Source organism: Equus caballus, chromosome 25 (assembly GCF_041296265.1).
Source record: "Equus caballus isolate H_3958 breed thoroughbred chromosome 25, TB-T2T, whole genome shotgun sequence".
NCBI lineage: Eukaryota > Metazoa > Chordata > Mammalia > Perissodactyla > Equidae > Equus > Equus caballus.
This window is the reverse complement of record NC_091708.1, coordinates 26,318,303-26,337,693: the sequence shown is the minus strand read 5'-3', so window position 1 is coordinate 26,337,693 and position 19,391 is coordinate 26,318,303. Positions and strand designations below refer to the sequence as shown.

The 19,391-nt window shown below is 43.7% G+C and overlaps 1 protein-coding gene across 4 annotated transcripts in view; it reads left to right on the top strand.

Moving 5' to 3' along the window:
* FKBP15 (FKBP prolyl isomerase family member 15) overlaps nucleotides 1-19,391 on the top strand; it is a 53,167-nt gene that overhangs the window by 30,923 nt on the left and 2,853 nt on the right. For 2 of the 4 annotated variants that reach the window (XM_070251132.1, XM_023628676.2), the window contains exons 15-27: nucleotides 1,842-1,956; nucleotides 3,350-3,459; nucleotides 3,749-3,856; nucleotides 4,310-4,404; nucleotides 5,562-5,634; nucleotides 10,590-10,761; nucleotides 12,442-12,578; nucleotides 14,254-14,409; nucleotides 15,166-15,318; nucleotides 16,303-16,428; nucleotides 17,024-17,131; nucleotides 17,404-18,074; nucleotides 18,932-19,028. In XM_070251132.1, the coding sequence (XP_070107233.1) occupies nucleotides 1,842-1,956; nucleotides 3,350-3,459; nucleotides 3,749-3,856; nucleotides 4,310-4,404; nucleotides 5,562-5,634; nucleotides 10,590-10,761; nucleotides 12,442-12,578; nucleotides 14,254-14,409; nucleotides 15,166-15,318; nucleotides 16,303-16,428; nucleotides 17,024-17,131; nucleotides 17,404-18,074; nucleotides 18,932-19,028 (2,121 nt within the window). Of the gene's footprint in view, nucleotides 1-1,841; nucleotides 1,957-3,349; nucleotides 3,460-3,748; nucleotides 3,857-4,309; nucleotides 4,405-5,561; nucleotides 5,665-10,589; nucleotides 10,762-12,441; nucleotides 12,579-14,253; nucleotides 14,410-15,165; nucleotides 15,319-16,302; nucleotides 16,429-17,023; nucleotides 17,132-17,403; nucleotides 18,075-18,931; nucleotides 19,029-19,391 lie in introns of all 4 variants that reach the window. The other 2 variants (XM_023628677.2, XM_001488995.5) reach the window with 1 other exon arrangement.

Genomic DNA, 19,391 nt, shown 5'->3' with positions numbered 1-19,391 from the left:
TTTCCTCTTCTGGAACCACCACTTGCTCATCTCTAAACCAGGCAAAGGATTACCTTCCTTACAGGTTGTTGTAAAGATTAAATGAGAGAACGAGCAGAGCACCTGGTTCCAGGCCTGGCCCGTAGTAGAGGCCCAACCAACATTTGTTCCTCTCCTTTTCACACATGTCTGGTTGAAGGGTATGTATTCAAGTCTCTGGTGTTCTTTTCTATCAAATAACTCAGCAGAATGGTTATGAGTTGAAAGTGGAGACTATGGAACACACAGCTGAATTCTGCAATCTAGTTATCCTCCAAAAGTGATTTCTTAAAGTAGGTTTTTCCTGGTTTCACAGAAGACAGTGGCAGCAGCCTGTCTCTCTCTGCTGACTGTTGCCAGGATAGTGAACCTTTTCTTCTGTCCTGACACATTTGACGGATAAGACGTACTCCCAGTGGTAACAGGCCCTTGCTTCCGTGGTAATTCGTAATGGAGGAGTGGAAGCATTGGTGGGCAGGCTATGCCCCACTAGGACAGGGTGTATCAGAATCGAGAAAAGTTTCACCTTACCCTCTCCCCACTCCCTAGTGGAGAGTTAGTATCTGTATAGACTAAGATTTTTTTTTTTTTTGAGGAAGATTAGCCCTGAGCTAACATCTGCCACCAATCCTCCTCTTTTTGCTGAGGAAGCTCGACCCTGAGCTAACGTCTGTGCCCATCTTTCTCTATTTTATCTGTGGGACACCTGCCACAGCATGGCTTGATAAGTGGTGTGTAGTTCTGTGCCCGGGATCCAAACTGGTGAACCCCAGGCCACCGAAGCGGAACATATGAACTTAACCGCTGTGCCACCAGGCTGGCCGCCTAAGATTTTCTTTTTTAGATTGGCACTTGAGCTAACTTCTGTCGCCAATCTTCTTTTTTTTTTCTTCTCCTTCTTCTGCTCAAAACCCCCAGTACATAGTTGTATATTGTAGTTGTTGGTCCTTCTGCTTTTGCTATGTGGGATGCTGCCTCAGCATGGTCTGATGAGCAGTGCCATGTCTGTGCCCAGGATCTGAACTGGCAAAACCCTGGGCTGCCGAAGCGGAGTGTGCCAACTTAACCACTCGGCCATGGGGCTGGCCCCTAAGATTTTTTTTTTTCCTTTCTTTTTAAATAATGGATGGGTTGTTATGTCTGTCCTTGGAAGTGAACTGGATTTCCTTAATTCAAGGAAGAATAACCATCATCATTAAAATGATAGCTGCTGTTTATAGAGCATTTACTATCTGCCAGGCGCTTACGAGCTGTTAGAAACTTTACCTATATATCACTTCCTTTAGTCCGTACAACAACCCTAAGAAGTGGTATTCTTATTTTCATTTTATAGTTGGGGTGACCAAAGCTCAGAGGAAACTGAGAGCTCTTGGCCACACAGGAAAGCATCAGGATCTAGCAGGGGAGAGGCAGCCTTTGAAAACTGGTGGATTTAATTTGGAATCTCAGTGAACTCCTCTCCTTTTACCTGAATGGAAATTAAGCAGAGTTTGCTTAGTTTTAAAATTTCTTAGACCATCAATAGGCCCGATGGCTGAATTCCTGCTTAATTAAATCATATCACCAGAGGACCGGAGAGTGGCCTGAGACCCCCTCCCCTTACTTTCTGGGTAGGGCTTCAGTGACTGGGTACCACTGGATCACATAGGTAGCTTTCCTGCTGCAATTATTATCCAGTACCAAACCCTGAGCTCATCCATCTCCAGCTTCAATAAATTTGAGTCTCCTTCCAGCTTATCCATTTTATTCCATCAAAGACAAATTAAGCAAAAAAGAGAGGTATGAATGTTTTATAAACTGGCTGTCCCTTGGCATTTTCTCAGCCCTATGCAGGTATGCAGGCCTACGCCTATCCCCAGGCATCAGCCGTCACCTCCCAGCTGCAGCCCGTTCGGCCCTTGTACCCAGCGCCACTCTCTCAGGCTCCCCATTTTCAAGGTAGGGGGTTTGGTTTCTCGTCTTCTGCTCTTCCTGTACCTTCCTTCCTCTCATCCTTTTTTCATTTTTACTCCAATAAATCTCTGCCCTACAGAGATTTGTGAGGTGTAATTTACATACCATACAGTTCACTGGTTTTAAGTGTACCATTCAGTGATTTTTTTTCGTAAAGTTACAAAGTTGTGCAACCGTCACCACAATCCAATTTTAGGACATTTTCATCATACTAAAAAACCCCTCATGCCCACTGTCTGTGTTTTGTTTCTTGCATTTTCTCCCACCAGCCCTTTTTAATTCCTCTGTCCACGTGGCTCTGTAGAGTTTACAGAAAATAGTAAAAGAGTAAAACATTGTAGGAAATTGGGAGAAAGCATGATAGCTGTTTGTGGGTATTCAGTATCTCAGAAGAAAGCTACTTTGTTAAAATTTTTAAATTATGAAAATAATATACTTTTATAAAAAAGTCAAACAACACAAAAGGGTATAGAGTAAAAAATTACTGTCCCCCATCATGAAAACTCCCTGACCACAGGGAACTGTTGTGAACAGTTACTTGGGTAACTTTTCAGATATCTTACATGCGTGGACAAGTGAGGTTGTCGTGTGTTAAAGGATAAAATGAAATGTAAACAGCTGGGATGGTAGCCTGCCTTCTTGTTCTGCAGCTTGTCTTCGCCACAGTAACCACCTTTGGTATTAGGACAGTGGTAGGAGGAAGCACATATATCCTACAACATAATTTATGGTCCTGGAGTGGTAAGGGTTTCCTGGGTGCAGCCTTTGTCTGGAAGCCCTGCCCCTCCTCTATCTGGGAAACCATCAAATCTGCCATCTCCACTGCGAAGCCTTCCCTGATTGTCACCATCCCTTCCTCCTTTCCTCCCAGAGACTTAAATGTGTATATGGGTCACCAAAGAGTTAATCTGGCTTTTCTGTGTGCTCCTTTTGTACCTTGTACATGGTCCATTTTTTGCACTTAAAACACTCTGTTGTAATGATCTGTTTACCTGTGAGTCTCCCCACCAGACTGTGAGCTTGCCAAGGGCAGGAACCATATTTTATTCATTTCTCTATCGCTGGTAGCTGGTACAATGTCTGGCATTCAGCTGGATGAATGGAGAAGCAATCTGTGCTATGGCAGACCAAAGTGGGCATCTTGTCCCCTTGGACCAGATTGTATCCCTCGTGCACTTTGCAGGTGCATGGCTTAGGTATTAACTTTGGAGCTCTTGTGCCTCTGTCTTCTCTATGTCTCCTGACAGTGTGAATCACCTACAGCATTTCCTACTATTTGGAAATGTTCATTTCTTTCTTTCCTCTGCTGAAAGGGCTGCCTCATACAATATCCTCTGCTCCAGTTTTGTAAGTTCCTTTTTGGTTTCTGTCTGTTTAGGATCAGGTGACATGGCTTCATTTCTCATGACTGAAGCCCGGCAACATAACACTGAAATTCGAATGGCAGTCAGCAAAGTGGCTGATAAAATGGATCATCTCATGACTAAGGTGACTGAGTCAGGGTTGGGGCTATGTTGAAAGTGGGGGTGTGATCGGGGGTACAAACAGGGCTTTGGTAAACTCTTCCTGAGTTTCCTGTATTCACAGTAGTTAGTAGTTATTTCCCTAGAAGTTGGTTATTATATTGGGATCCAGTTAGCAGAAGAAAACTCTAGGTTACGTTAGAGATTGCCTCAGAAACTGGGTAGTCACCTCAAAAAAGTGGTCAGATTTTGGGTAAATTCTATTTCTTCATTTAAAAATTTCTCACAAAGTCTTTCTGGCACCCCTCTTGCAGGTTGATGAGTTACAGAAGCGTAGTGCTGGCAATTCCCTGCTCATTCCCAGCATGTCAGTCACAATGGAAACAAGCATGATTATGAGCAACATCCAACGAATTGTTCAGGTGAGAGTGATTGAGAACAGAGCACTCAGCGTGCAGGTCTTGCCCCTTTAGTCTCCCAAGACGTGCTACTCTTTAAAACCTCCACTCCCAAAGCAGAGAGCACGTGATAAATGCTATGCTGAGTTGGGAAATTCTGGAAAATCCATTATGGCTTAATTTGATCCAAGTAACTTATCACTGTCTGGTCGGAAGGAAAGATTTCTTTTTGACGATCTTTCAGAATTTTGATTCATTTTATAGCCATTTCTATGTTTAATCTATTGGATATAGTGATTTGTATCCATCAGGTATAATTTGATGTGTTGTTTTAAGTATTATGTCTCTGTGGACATAAGTTCTAGTTTTTTGTCTCAAAATATGTAACAGTGTCCCCTGTCAGTTCAAGTTGATTCCCTTTTATCTGACACTTTTCTCTTAAAAACTTGTTATACATCATATATTTTGAATTTATAGGAGAACGAAAGATTGAAGCAAGAGATCTTTGAAAAGAGCAGTCGGATAGAAGAACAGAACGACAAGATTAGTGAACTGATTGAACGAAATCAGAGGTAATGACAGGTACGGGGCACTGGCTAAGACGGACAAAACGGTTTAACTTGTAAATGCCCCAGTTAAACAAACATGTTTATTTAGGGAAGTTTATATGTATGTCTGTTTCTGTTTCCTGCCTGTCACGTGAATTCTTGCATGTTTCTGAGAGCTATTTCAGTAGAAAGAACTCAGTAGGCTGCGATGTAAGGCAGACCTGTGTTGGAATCCCGGCTCTGCTCCTCATTTGTTACATGCTTTGGGCATTTTCTTTATTCCTGCTGGCCCTAGTTTCCTCATGTGTAAAAGTGGTGATAATATTTGGAAAATTCTTAGAAATACTCTGTCAACTCTTCTCTCTTCTTTGTGGGCTGACTCTATTTTATCAACCAGAACTCAACCAGAACTTCACTGATTTCCATATAAAACCCAAGCATTTTGTAATTTTTATAACTCCTTCTGAAGATTATGGGGGAGTCAAGGGAACATGGCACAGCAGATAGCATTTACTTAAAAAATCATTCTCTGGCAAGCCCTGGTGGCCTAGTGGTTAAGTTTGGTGTGCTTTGCTTTGGCAGCCCAGGTTCAGTTCCCAGGCAGGGACCTACGCTGCTAGTCAGTGGCCATGCTGTGGCAGTGGCCCAGATACAAAATAGAGGAAGATTTGCAACAGATGTTAGCTCAGGGTGAGTCTTCCTCAAGCCAAAAGGGAAGATTGGTGATGGATATTAGTTGTCGCATAATAGGGTGAATCTTACCCAGCAAACAAAGAAAGAAACAAACAAAAAAACTCCATTCTCCTGTATTTCTCTTCTCCAATGTCTCTTGTCTCCCACATGGTGTTTGTGTTTGTGTGTGGGGTGGCTTTCTTTTCTTCTCCCCTCTTCATTGAAGCCTCACTCCAATCTGTTTCCTCTCTCATCTCCCCCCCGCCCACCCCGCCCATACCACACATGCTTCAAATTCCTCTCCTCTTCATTCTGCAAATCACTTCACCTCTGGTTCAGATTCCTGCCTCCAAATTTGATGGCTGCAGATGTAAGGAAAACCAAATGCTTTCAGATTGTTTTTGATGAAGATATAGGAGCCAGTGTTGTAAGGACTGAGTGTGCATTGGGTTGTGCCTGGTATACATTCAGTGCTTGATAAATGTTGACTTTTCCCCTATTTATTTCAGATATGTTGAGCAGAGTAACCTGATGATGGAGAAGAGGAACAACTCACTTCAAACAGCCACAGAAAACACACAGGCAAGAGTATTGCATGCTGAGCAGGAGAAGGTAAAGTAACTGGGGAGAGAAAGCCCGTCAGGATGTGTAGAGCTAAGGAGTGGGCTTGTGTACGTACTTACCAGTCTGCTTTCAGCAGAGTTTTTGCCATCATTGGGAAGAGAACTAGATATCTTCTGACAGGTTTCAATATATCTACCACCCAGAGTCTGTTTTATAATACGCTTTGCAATGAGTTGACTCAAAAACTATCACTCATCTGAGTAATTTAATTGAGGTAAGAATTATACGGCTTTTTAGAAACTAGTCAGACAATTCCTGTTATGGCACATAACAAGTGTTTTTAGTGAAATTTGAGGTTGTTTAGTTTGTTCCTTCATCTGAGTCTGCCAGAGCTTTTTAAAGTACTGCTGTTTGGGGCTGGCCCTGTGGCCGAGTTGTTAGGTTTGCACACTCCACTTCGGTGGCCCAGGAATTCGCGGGTTCAGATCCTGGGTGCAGACATGGCACCGCTTATCGGGCCATGCTGAGCTGGCATCCCACATGCCACAACTAGAAGGACCCACAACTGAAATATACAACTATGTACTGGGGAGATTTGGGGGAGAAAAGCAGAAAAAAAATACCAAAAAAAGAAGATTGGCAATAGTTGTTGGCTCAGGTGCCAGTCTTTTAAAAACAGTAAAGTACTGCTGTTTGACTTCAGTCAGTTTAGAATCAGGAAATTTGACCTCTTCCTGGAGTCGCTGTGAGGAAGACTCTAGTCGGTCTTGGGTGGGGATCAGCTGATTCTGAAGCCCGTTCCTCCTGTCTTTGCTCCGGTGACACTGTTTATCCGGAATGGATTCCCTGTTTGGGCTTCCACTTCTCAAGTGGCATTTCTCAACCCTTTCATCTGCTGTTTTCCCAGAGGTTTGAGAAATAGTTTATATTTTGTATTTGAATTGTTTTTGAAAACGTGAAGAGTTGGGTGGAACGCACTGTGTAACTTGTGGGGTTTACTTGCTTTCTCATGTTCTGGTAATGATGAGGACTCCTTACTTCTGCCTCATGCTAATATTCTTTGCGTTCTCTCCGCAAGTAGAGAACTGGCAAGTATCCTGGCAAGTAGTATCTTTGACCCTTTATCCTCAAATAAGCAATGCCTTGCCCTGCCCAGCTCTGTCCAGTCCTCAACTTGATTCTTTCCCATTGCTACTTTTCACCATCCCGTTTGTTGTGGCTGACCTCTAATGTCTAGGCCAAGATCGGCAGCCTGTGACATTGGTATCATTAAATAGTAATGGAGTCATTTCACCACTCCACACTGAATGCACTCTTTACTGCTATTTCTCCTTCCTCTACTTTTATTTTCTCTCTCTTCCATTTTTTTTTTAGTCCTTAGGCCTAGCAGGGGTACCCAAATATGTTGTTTCATCTAGCTGTTACTGTTCAAGTCTAAAATGATTACTATAGCTTATTCTAGATCAGTGGGTTCCCAAACACCAGTCTGGCTGCCTCACAATCACTTGAGGAGCTTGATTAAAAACAAATATTCTTAAACCTCACCTTGAGGTTCTAATTCAACGTATTTAGCCAAGGTCCGAATCTGAACTTAGAAAAACTCCCCTTGATTCTGATACACAGCCAGGGAGGAGTCACAACTCTTGTCAGTGATTCCTTTTGCCACAATCTCTGGAGGTGGCAGCCGGGCGCCTTTGTTTTTAGTCAGTTCACCATGTGATTCTCATGTGGACTATCAGTGGGGTGTGTTCCATTCAAACTTTATTTACAAAAACAGGCTGCAGGCCTGTGGGTCAGTTTGCCAACCCCCTGAATTAGCTTATTAATCCACCCAAATGTTTCATATTGATAAACTCCAAAAGCGTCTGGCACAGTGCATTGAACCTGGTAGATGCTCTTGTTTGTAATAGCAAAAACAGCAGTGGTTACAACAGTAATAACAGCTAACATCTGTCAGCCCCCCACTAGGTTCCGGCGCCATGCTTTACGCATGTCTGTTGGAGAGCATCTCCTGGGCTGAGTATGACTGTGCTTGATGAGTCAGATGCCAAGTACCACATGCTTCGCTTGCTCACCTTTATTTCAGTGAAACTTTGCAAGCCTCGACTCTCCCCTGTTTTTCTTTTGATCCATTTCTTAATTACTTAACAGTCTTCCCTGTGGTCTCTCCTCTTAAAGGGTGCTAATTAAGGTCCTTTCATCCCTGGAGGCAGTTCTCTGCCTTCAAACACAACTCATAAACTTATGGTTAAGTGCTCGATGAATATATGATATGGCAAATGAAATTAATCGTTTTTCTCTCTGACAGAGTTAATATTTCCACATGAAACCATGGGCTAATGGTAAAACTGGAAGAGCTATTTAGAGGTCATCTAGTTTAACCTTCCTATTTTACAAAGGGCAAACTGAGGCCCAGAAAGAGTAGAAGACTTGCCCAGGGTCTCACTTCCAGTCAGCTTTTTCCTTTGTCACTTTACGGTCTCTCTTTGGTACCATTTTTCTGCTTTTAACTTGAATGTTTTTTTCACTTGTTTTTCCGAATTCTTGGTGGTTCTTGTTGTTGCTTTCTTTCCCCAGCTCTCCATGTCAACAACAGAATTTGACCCAGGGTGGGAACCAGGCAGCCATCCCATCCATCGTGTATGTTTTTGGTATTTTCCTTTCTGACTTGATGTTGCCAACCTTTACTTTTTAAAAAAATTAGAATCATACACACACATATATGTATTCACACATACTTTTTTCTGATTCTAAAAGTTGTATCTGTTCATTCTAGAAAATTTAGAAAATACAGGTAACCAAGCATAAAATATAATTTGCCCATAATCCTCCCACTCAAAGATCACCATTGTGAATGTATTATTCATCCTTTCACTGTTTTCTCTATGCACATACATGCGTGTCTGATTGAGAGTATTATTTTTCACGCTTCTAATAGGCCTTTCTATATAAGGACCTGAGATAAAAAGAGCTTTTGAGTGACTTTCCACTCTGCTTGTCCTTTGGTGAGAGAGTGACCATCATCCCACTGCCTGACCTCTGGGATTCATCCCCTCCAGTGGTCTTAGCCTCTGCAAGCCCTTGTGCAAGTGGTCCTCGCTCGATATTAGTGAACTCTCGAGCCACGAGTAGATGCAGAGCTCTCTGAGCATTGTGTTAGTTCAGTGTCCATTAGGCCATTTGGGCAGGACAGTGAGTAAAACTTATTCTACTTGGGGCAGATGAAAACCCCTCTTCTTTCTGGAAGTTCTAGCTGCCATTGTCCTCTGTGTTTAACAGTGAAAACCTGAGGCTGCTGAACAGCAAAAATAAGTGTCGTAGAGCTCACTCTAAAGGTGGCATATTGTTGAAGAAAAATAATTCTGATACTTATTAAAAGAGTAAGGAAGACGTTATTCAAGACTGTTGCAGTAGGGGAGAAAGATTGGGCTCAACTCCAAATACAGTAAGGGCACGTGGGGGATTTATAGCTAAGGAGCAGGGTGAGGGGGTCAGTGGATGGAAAATTACCAAGAGGAGACATCATGGATGGGGGGATTCGTCTAACCTGACCTAATAGGATTCTTGCTAAAGACAGGCCTTAGCTGTCAAAGGTGGGGCATGAAGAACGTGATCAGATATCTAAGGGAGAGATTCTCTCTAAACTGACTCAGCAGGATTTGTGTTAAAACTGGGCCTGGTCAGGCCGAAGACAGGATGGAAGGTCAAGGGCTCAGAGGAGCCTGCCTGAAGGTTGGTCCCGGAGAGAGTCTTTGTCACTGTACTCACAGATACTCATTCATAGCATATTTCTTTTTATTTCATATACAGTTTTAATTTGTTTTATTTCCCCACCTTTAGGAGAACCAAAATATCGGATTTTGAATGAAAGCCAGAAAACTTACAAAGGCTTTGGAATAAATAAGTTTAAAACTGTGGTGCGCACAGTCAATACCCTAAGAAGGGACCAGTGTCATAAGAAAGTGGACAACTGTAACACTGTGTGTCAAGTATAATAGTGTAGGAGGAGTAGGGTGGTAGCAGTGTCACAGCACAGGAGAGACAGGCCAACCCCGTAAATATGTGGCTGTCCAAAAATCAGACTAGTCGGCAGTGGAGCAGCCCCTCATGGCCCTTCCTGTCGTCTCATCAGTGCAGGTGCAGCGAGTGTGGTGTTTGGTATGTGTTTACCCTTCCTGTTTATTGACCATTCTTGTCATCATCATTTGTATCATCACCCTTAATACACAGAATATCATTAGAGGGTTTTCCAGGGTCGTCATTTTGGTTTCATCAGCTCCTGTTCGGCTAGTACAGAGCATCATTTAAAATACATTGAGCAATCAAAAAAGTTGAAAGATTCCCTTCTTTATTTGCTGTGTTCTTCTAAGAACCTCCAAAGCAATTACTCTCACGTGTCTGATCTTTACATTATAGTACTACTACGGAGAAATTATAGACTCAGAAGTTGGTTGCCAGTGGAGGCATTCAGTTTAAATTTTAAAATATCCTTTTCTTATTAAAAAAATACATATTGTTCGTAGAAAAGTTAGAAAACAGCAAGAATACCATTTCTCATGTATCAGGTTGGTAACACAACAGTAGGTTGTGACTGTATCCCATGCCATTAACTGTTCCTTCACAGCACCATTCTAATATTTGCGTATAGGATAGATGTATCATAATTTGCTTAAGCCCATTTTTCAGCATTTTTTCATTCTTTTTCAACTATAAACAGTGCTGTATGGAACATCCTTGTAGCAGGTTTTTGTAATCTTGCTTAATATTTCCTAAGGACAAATTTCTGCAAAGGAATTCCTGAGTCAGAGACTTTGCAGATTATGAAGGCGTAATTTTGGTTTAATACAGATTGAAGGTGGCCTGAGCTCGCTTCCTACCGGTTCAGTCAGCATGGAGTATGTGAGGTCAGGTCTTCACTTAGAGACAAGGAACACCCATGTTTAAAGTGACATCATGCTTTGTTACTTATTCAGGCCAAGGTGACAGAAGAGTTAGCAGCAGCCACCGCACAGGTCTCTCATCTGCAGCTGAAAATGACTGCTCACCAAAAGAGGGAAACCGAGCTGCAGCTGCAGCTGACCAACAGCTTGAAGGAGACAGACCTCCTCCGGGGCCAGCTTGCCAAACTGCAGGCAGAGCTCTCGGGTATGTCCATGGTGGAGGGGCTGGGACTTTGACCTTTTAAACTTAAGGAATTCAGCAGTTTCCTTCCTCCCAGGCCGTTTGGCATAACGCTCAGGAAGTTTGTGAAGGACTGAGCCAAAAATCAAGGTGGACCAGTGTAAACCTACATGATTGACATAAGGGACAACAACAGAACTGACTGTGCATTTAGAGTTGATCAGTGGCCGCAGTTCCGCTTTGTTTGGGAGAGTGTCGCCTTCAGTATCTTTGGTACTGTAACTGGCCTCACAGGCCTGGACGAGTTCGTGTGTTCCTGGAACTCGTGGCTCAGTGGAAGTCGACACTTCAGGAGGAGGTGCTTCCTGTGGTGGTTGCCTCTTTCCTAGAGGGTGGATCGCAGCCCTTCAGCCCGGCACTCAGGGCCTCTCCAGCTTGGCTTTTTCCTGTTCCGTTGCTCAGTTCCTCCTGGCTCTGGGCTTATTAATCAGCCTGCTGCTGCTTCAGCACATCCTGCAGTTCCTGTCTTGCTTTTTATTCCTCCTGTTCTCTGGACTTGGTGTGCTCACCGTCACTAATACTTACCTTCACTTCTCTCCAAAATATGCCTCTTTCAGAAAGTTTCCCAGTTTTTTCTAGAATATTTGATCTCCTTTAAAATCCTTCTTGTCTCTGAATGCATTATGATGACCATTAGCAGAGTTAGCCTTTGATAAGTGCTATTTATGTGTCTGTTTTTCCTGGTGAATGCAAGCCTCTGGAGGGCAAAGATGGCGTCTTGCTCATCTTTGTGAAGTCCTTTCCTCCAAATTAGTGTAAGTTCAGTGCCCGGCCAGAGGTGCTGCTCAAGACATGGGGATTTGAGTGAAGATTTGTGAAGACCAGCATGTTGATTCATCCGCCTCAGTGTATAGAAACAAATGTGGGAGGCACAGATGGGACCAGTGGGCGGGGTGTAGCTGGAGCAGCAGCCGAGTCGGGAAGAAGCCAAGTTGACTTGCATGAAAAGAAAGCTAAAAAACACAGATGTCACTTGGTAAACTGATACCTTGAAGATAAATCCCTTCCATTTTAGAGCATCACATGGGTACCCATGAGGGATAGTCTTAGATTTGAATGTCATACAGATATCCTCTTCTGTTTGTGTGGTGCCCTAGGATAATTTCTGCAAGAGCACCTTAAGGGTCTCAAAAATTTTCCAAACAAAATTAATTTTGATGTGTTATATTTTAAGAAATATGCCAAATTGCTTTATTTGAGAGGGGACGTTTTGAAAGTAAACTCCTGGTAGAATGTCTGAGCTACCAAGAAAGTTGAGAATATCTTCGCCAGGCAGTGAGAAAGGGCCTGGACCAATACTAATACACAAAGATCTGTGTGGTATGTTGAGATGGTGACTGAAATGGAATTGTGGGAGTGATGTTCGAAGGTGGTCTCTGACTGCTTGGAACATTTCTTTTCCGTTTGGTATGTGTAGAAGGTGACACATGTTTACAGAGATAAATATGGGTTGGTGGAGGAGTCAGTTGATGGCTCGGTAAACCTATTGCTGGTCAGTGAAATGATGCTGAAGGAAGTGAGTGGAAGACGCTTGTGTGGTAGGATGGGGAGATGGGAGTGCAGCTCTGAAGGAGCTGCTGGGATGCTGTATAGCCCACCGCAGCTCTGCTTCTACAGCCGAGTCTCTCTGCTCGTATATCCCAGAGCTCCAAGAAACCTCTGAGCAAGCACAGTCCAAATTCAAGAGTGAAAAGCAAAGCCGGAGACAGCTGGAACTTAAGATGACGTCCCTGGAGGAGGAGCTGACTGACCTTCGAGCTGAGAAGGAGTCTCTGGAGAAGGTAAGTTCTACAACCGAAGTTGCTCTGTTGGACCCAAGTGGCCAGGATTAACTGTTGAATAAACATTGTATTTTTCTTTTAAAAATAACAGTAGCATGTGCTCATTATAACAAATGCAAATAATACAGAAAAGTATAAAATAAAAAATAAAATTTCTTTTTCCCTGCTAATTTCATGCATTAGAGGTACCAACTATAAACTGTGTATGATTATCCTTCCAGATTGTTGACTCTGTGTATAAAACATATATACACTCACTAAAACATAATACACAAAACGTACAGTGATATCATTCATTAACAGTAGGATCATGTTTAATGCTCTTTTCTTTTTATCTCATGGACAATGTACTAATAAGAATGAGATTGTTCTTTTTAACTACTGCATAGTAGTCTACTGTGAGGCTGTATCATTAATTTATTCGCCTATTGATGGATATTTCTGTTTCTATTTTTTCAAGCATTGCTGTGGACATCCTTGTACTATAACTATTTTTGTGAATTCATTTGAGCATTTCCATAAAATGGATTGCTTGAATTAGAATTGCTGGATCAGAGGAAATGCTACACATCTACATTTTTAAAATAAATATTGCCAGATTACCCTCAAAGAAGTGTGCTCACTTACACTTCAGCACTGCGTGAGCAAACCCATTTCTCTGTACTTTTTCCAACTCTGCATATATCAGTTTTTCTAATCTTTATAGTCTGATAGGTAAAATATGCTATCTTGTTTTACTATGTATTTTTGTTAGTAGTAAAGCTTTCATATGTTTAATACCTATTTGTATTTTTTCTGTGAATTCTCTCTTTAATGTCCTTTGCCCTCTTTCCTATTGTAATATTAGTTTGATTTGTAAACGCTATTAAGGGTATTAATCCTTTGTCAGTGATAGATGTTACAAATATTTTTCTCATTTGCTGTTTAACTTTATGTGTAGTATCTTTTGTTGTGTTAAAATTTTAATATCAGAGTAATACTAGCCCCATTGAACAAAGTGGGACTATTTCTTTCTTTTTATATGTTCTGGAACGGTTAACTATGAAAAGAACAAATAATTTTCTGAGGTTTCAGTAAAACCCTCTAGTAAAGCACTTTTGGCTTAGCACTTTTTTAGGGGATAAATCTTGGTCTGCATTTCCAGTTTCTTCCATGATTTTATTAGGTTTTTAAAAACCCATTCCTTCTGATTTTTTGGCTGTTTTCTGTATCTCATTCTTATAGATACCAGTGCAGTGACCACTATGTGTAACACACAATCTTTGTAAAGATGATTTATTGCTTCCTTAAGATAAATTATAATTTGTCGAATTTCTGGGTTTGTGTATTTTGAAAGTCCTTTCACAGGACTGCCAAACTGCCATCCAAAGAGAGAATATCCATTAATTTTCCTACCAGCAGGGTGTCCACCCACTTCCCTGTTCCTCACCACTGTTCAGATGTTCCCCATCTCTTAATAGAATGGTAGATAAAACTCTTCTTGTTTCCCTTCTTCTTGTCACAATTTTTCTCACCCGGTAGCCAACAATGTTAAATATATAGGGAAAATTAAACTAAAAATTGAGTTGTTTTTAAAAATGAAATAAGGACTCTGAGGTTAACTGCCACCACCACCACCATCTCATTTATCCTCTATAAAACAGCTAGAGCTGATGATGGTTCTCTTGTTCCTAAGAACCTCTCAGAAAGGAAAAAGAAGTCAGCTCAAGAGCGCTGTCAGGCTGAAGAGGAGATAGACGAAATTCGCAAGTCCTACCAGGAGGAATTGGACAAACTTCGACAGCTCTTGAAAAAGGCTCGGGTGTCCACAGACCAGGCCACCGCAGAGCAGGTAATGGAAAACTGAAGCACTTTGGAAATAAAAGGAAGCCAGGACGGACTCAGAAAAGCTTCTAGTTGCTTCCTTATTCTTTAGGCTGACATTTCTCATAGTTGATGCTCTCACTTTGGAGAAAGGTGGAAGAAGGCAATCCAGATATATGCAGATAAGCCAGATGTCAAATGGAGAATGTTCTTTCCTTTTTTAAAGCTTAGTGAAAATTTAGTTATATAAGTAAAACATGGGGTGGGGGGGGCAAAGAATTCCAAACATGATAAGGCCAGTGTCGTCAACCACCAGACACCATCCTTCAGGCACATTATCATCCTTGAAAAGAAGAGATTTATTTAGGTAATCAGGCAGGTAAACCAGGGAGAGTGTCAGGATACAGCCGGATCTCGTCCATTTGACAGCAGCCTTCCTCCTTGTAAGTTCATAAATTCATGTTTGTATGTTTAATTAGAGTGAATTGGTTCCCTCAGTTTGATCACCTCTGGGAATTTTGACAGGAACGTTTCTTCTGAACCTATGAAGCTGAGGGCCGGACCCCGAAAAGTATGATGACATTATTGCCCTGCCCTCTAGGGACTGTCTGGACAGTCACACCTTTATCTGATTGGAGTATTTTTCAAAGTAATCAAGGTCTTTCAGACGGTTGTTTCCCTGTTAAATCTGGGCTGTTAGCTTACTTTTTTTTGCCTTATAAAAGATGGGCTTCCCTAGGAGTGACTGGATCCCCCAGGTATGGTGATTACTCTCTCTTGGCAGCTGTCTCTAGTACAGGCTGAGCTACAGACCCAGTGGGAAGCGAAGTGTGAACATCTGTTGGCCTCCGCCAAGGATGAACACCTGCAGCAGTACCAGGAGGTGTGTGCGCAGAGAGATGCCAACCAGCAGAAGCTGCTCCAGCTGCAGGAAAAGGTAGGTGTTTTCCTGGGCCAGAGGGCGTAGGCAGCCCAGTTAATTTGAGGCAAACAGGTTGTTTGAGTCTTGTAGATCCTTTTGAACCTAAAAGATGTTAATAGCTTGAAAACAAAACCAGACTTGTTCAGCTCTTAGTTCTTCGGTAATCTTTCCCATACTTGTTTGGGCTGACAGGTGAGTGACCTAGAAAAAGAAAAAGCAGCATAGTGTTCTGGAACATGTTTTCCATTATTATTTGATCCTTCATATGTTAAGCAAATACTTATTGTATGCCAGTTGTGTTCCAGGCAATGTGTTAGGAGAAGGGCTTATAAAGAACTTTGCCCTCAGGAACCTCACAGTCAAGAAAGGGGGAGAGAGAGAAAGAAAGAGAAGCATTAAGTGCTGTGAGGCCCAGAAGAGGAAGTGCATAGGGAAGCAGAGCAAAGAAGGACAAGCAGCTTTGGTCAGGTGGAGAAGGCGGCAGATAATGCTGGGCAAAGGCACCGATGGGATGGAGCGTGGGGATGGTGGGCCATCTGGCATAAGACGAGAGAGACAGGAGATGGCTTAGGGCCATGCTGTGAAAGTCCCCATATCTGGAGGTCATTTTCTCCTTCAAGTAGCCAGCTGAAAATCTGTGATTCAGAGATGAGGCAGGCAGTCTTAGAAGTGAATAGGTCGTTTCTCATGTCCAGTGTTCATATCGCTGTGTGAATAGAGTTATACCCCTCTTTTTTCATTTTATTCTTGACCTGATTAGGAACGAGGCAAATGGCCTTGTTGGGAAAGTGGAGGAGAAGTTGTGAGTTGAGACTGAGTGATGAGGAAATAGAATGTTCTGAGTCAGCAGGCCTGGAGTGGGGGTGGCTGGTGTGGACAGCAGCAAACCCCTGTGAGGTTAACACATGATTCTTAGATGGTTCTCCTCGCCCTGGGGTTCCTGACTTTCACCTCTAGTCCAGGTTCCCGAGGGCATAGCCACATCTGTTCATTTTGCAGTGCTCAGCCCTCCAGGCCCAAGTCACAGCCCTGACAGAGCAAAACGAACACCACCTCAGGGACCTGGAGAAGAACAAGTCCCAGATGTCTGGGGTTAAAGCTGCTGCTTCTGACCCCTCAGAGAAGGTGAGCTGGTATTTTGAAGAAGCAGCAAACCGTGTCATCTCAAGAGATTGAATGTGCATGTCAGGTATTCAGAAAGAATGTGGCCAGTTTGTTGTGTTGATAACTTTTTTCTTAACTTGAGCAATACAGATAATACTTGTCTGACTTAAGTAAAAATTAACCCTTTGGAACCTGTCACTTTGGCGTCAAACCCCAAAGGGCCCTATCCTGAGGTTGTGGCAGATGTGGGAAGTGCCTCTCCATCACGGGAGAGGAGTGGACAGTGTGCCCAGCATCTCCTAGCCCGTGGCAGCTCTAATGGTGGTCGCGGTGGGAGAGAGGCATCAATAAATGCGGCCCTGGGCACATGTACCACAGCTTCCCTGTCCTTGATGGCCCTCCTGTCAAGTGCTGCTCATTATTTAACATTGTCCTCGCCACAGTGACAGCCTGCAGTGTCTCAGAGGTTCATGGCCAGCTGTGTTCCTCTGCAGAGTTCTAAGTGGCTTCATTCAAGCCTTGCAGACCCCTCTCTGGAATTTACATGCATCCCTTACCACTTAATTTTGGCAGCTTGCATTTTGATACTGTTTTCTCTCCCCACATCTTCATGCAGGTCAAGAAGATCATGAACCAGGTATTCCATGACTTGCGGGGAGAGTTTGAACTGGAGGAATCTTACGATGGCAGGACCATTCTGGGAACCATCATGCATACAATCAAGGTACAGCCAGTGGTTGCTTGATGCATTGAAATGGGTATCTTGTTGCTAAGTACCTTCTAAGGGATCATCAATAAAAAATTATTCATGACGGTTCGTCAGTAATTGGGATGCCTGGAATGACTTTTATCTGGACAGATATGGGCAGTCTCCTATGAGAGGAAGAAGCAGTCATTTGAACTAGATGACCAGTTGTGTCAGTAAGGACTGCAGGGCTAGGAGTGGCTGCTGTTTTCCTGTCAGTGACCATCTCCTCTTCCTTGGCTTTTGAGCAGATGGTGACTCTTCAGCTGTTAAACCAGCACGAGCGAGAGAAGGGAGAGAGCAGCCATGAAGAAGAGGAAGGAGGAGAGGAGCGGCCTCCAGGACCTTCCCAGGAGCAGTCAGTCTCAGCCAGCTCTGGACTGTCTCAAGCAGCCCTGAATAGGGAGAGGCGGGAGTCCTCCATGGGGTCGTCAGAGCATGCAGTCGAGGAAGCGCTCCCATTGCCTCCTCAGGCCCTCTCCTGTCCCCAGGATGAAATACAGAGAAGAGAAGTGGAGCCCTCAGAAGCAGAGGCGCTCTCGGAGATGAAGGGTGATTCCCTCCCACCGGAACTGGCTTGCATCCCCTCCCAAAGAGCTCTGGGGCCCCCGACTTCAATTCCCCCGAAGCCTCCGGGCCCTGTAACTGTGGACTCTGAGTGTGAGGAAACACTTGCTGCCAGCCCATTGGGAAATCCCTGTGTTGGGGAGCAAGAAAGCTCCCCGAGACTGTCCCTGACTTCAGACCCCGAGAAGGGGAACCCACTGGCCTTAGGGCCTGAAAGTCCAGGAGGAGAGCCTCAGCCTCCAGAACTCAAGAAAGAGGAGGCTGTCACTAGCTCCGCTGGTCCCTCCAAGGAGTTATCGAACCCAGAGGCAGGTTCTCCAGCTGCAGGAGCAGCCCCCTGTACCCAGCATTCCAGGTATGTGCCCCGGAGCAGAGTTTCAGGAACAAGGTGGCTGTGTGGAGGTTGTCTCTGGTTTTTCCAGGGCTGGCAACTCATCCTCAGAAACTGACTTGACTCACTGGTTCACTTATTCATTCCTTCATTTGTGTATTTATTCAACAATACCTACTATGTCACAGGTTCTGTGGTAGGCCCCATGATAGTGTGGTAGGCAAGGCAGAGTTGGTTCCTGAGTTAAGGAGCTTATAGTCTAGTGGGGAAGACAAATACTTATATACTATAAAGATATGATAAGTGCTTAAAAAACAAAACAAAACAGGATGTATAATAGAGAATAAAGGGGGAGTTGTTCTACTTTAGATTGAGTGGTTAGGGAAGGATTCTGAGAAGGTCACGTTTACACTGAAACCTGAGGCTGGAAAGGAGCCTTCCCTGCCGAGAGCGGGAGGGAGAGATGGCAGAAAGCAAGGACAGCATGTGCAGAGGCCCTGCGGAAGGAGGGGACGTGACACAATCAAGGAGCTAAAAGAGGGACAGTAAATAGGAGGAGAGTGGTGTTAAGCTGAGGTCGAAAAACTCCGTAGGGACCAATTCACGTGAGATTTTGTGTCACTGTTAGCAGTTTGGACTTTATGTACAACGAGAAGCTATAAAAGGGATTTAAGCAGAAGAGCAATGCGGTCTGATCAGTTAGCCTTACAAGCTCGCTCTGGCTGCAGGTCATGGAGGGAGTCCAGAGCACTGGGAGGCCATGAAGAGATGGGATCTCCTGGGTGGTTACCACAGCTCTTGGCCTCTCACCCCAGAGCCTGTGGGCACTGTGGCCTGGAGCAGGAACAGCATTTTCTGACTTGATCTTCTTGATTTTTCAGTCTCTCTGGGGATGAAGACGATGAACTGTTTAAAGGGGCAACTCTGAAAGTTCTGAGACCCAAAGCACAGCCCGAGGAGGAGGATGAAGACGAGGTGGTAAGGAAATCCCAGGCGCTGCCGAGTCCTCTTGCCACCACCTGGGGACCCTTCCCCACTGGCTCTGAGAAGAGACATGGAGTCTGTTGGTGGCCCACTCCCTGGGCGCTGTGTGCAGGGCCCTGTGGGAGCAGGCTTGGGGCTGGCAGGGGGCAGCTCGGTAAGCAGAGTGGGGATGGTCAGATACCACTTTATTCTTGAAAAGGGGTCATAATCTCTGTCCACACAGGAATTATTTCCACTTAAAGTGAAGAAAATTTGGCTGCTAAAGCCTCAGCTTTCCTCAGATCCACTAGGATATTATTTATATTTTAGAGTTGGAAAGGACTTTGAGGATCTTGTCTGGCATCCTTATTCACAGAC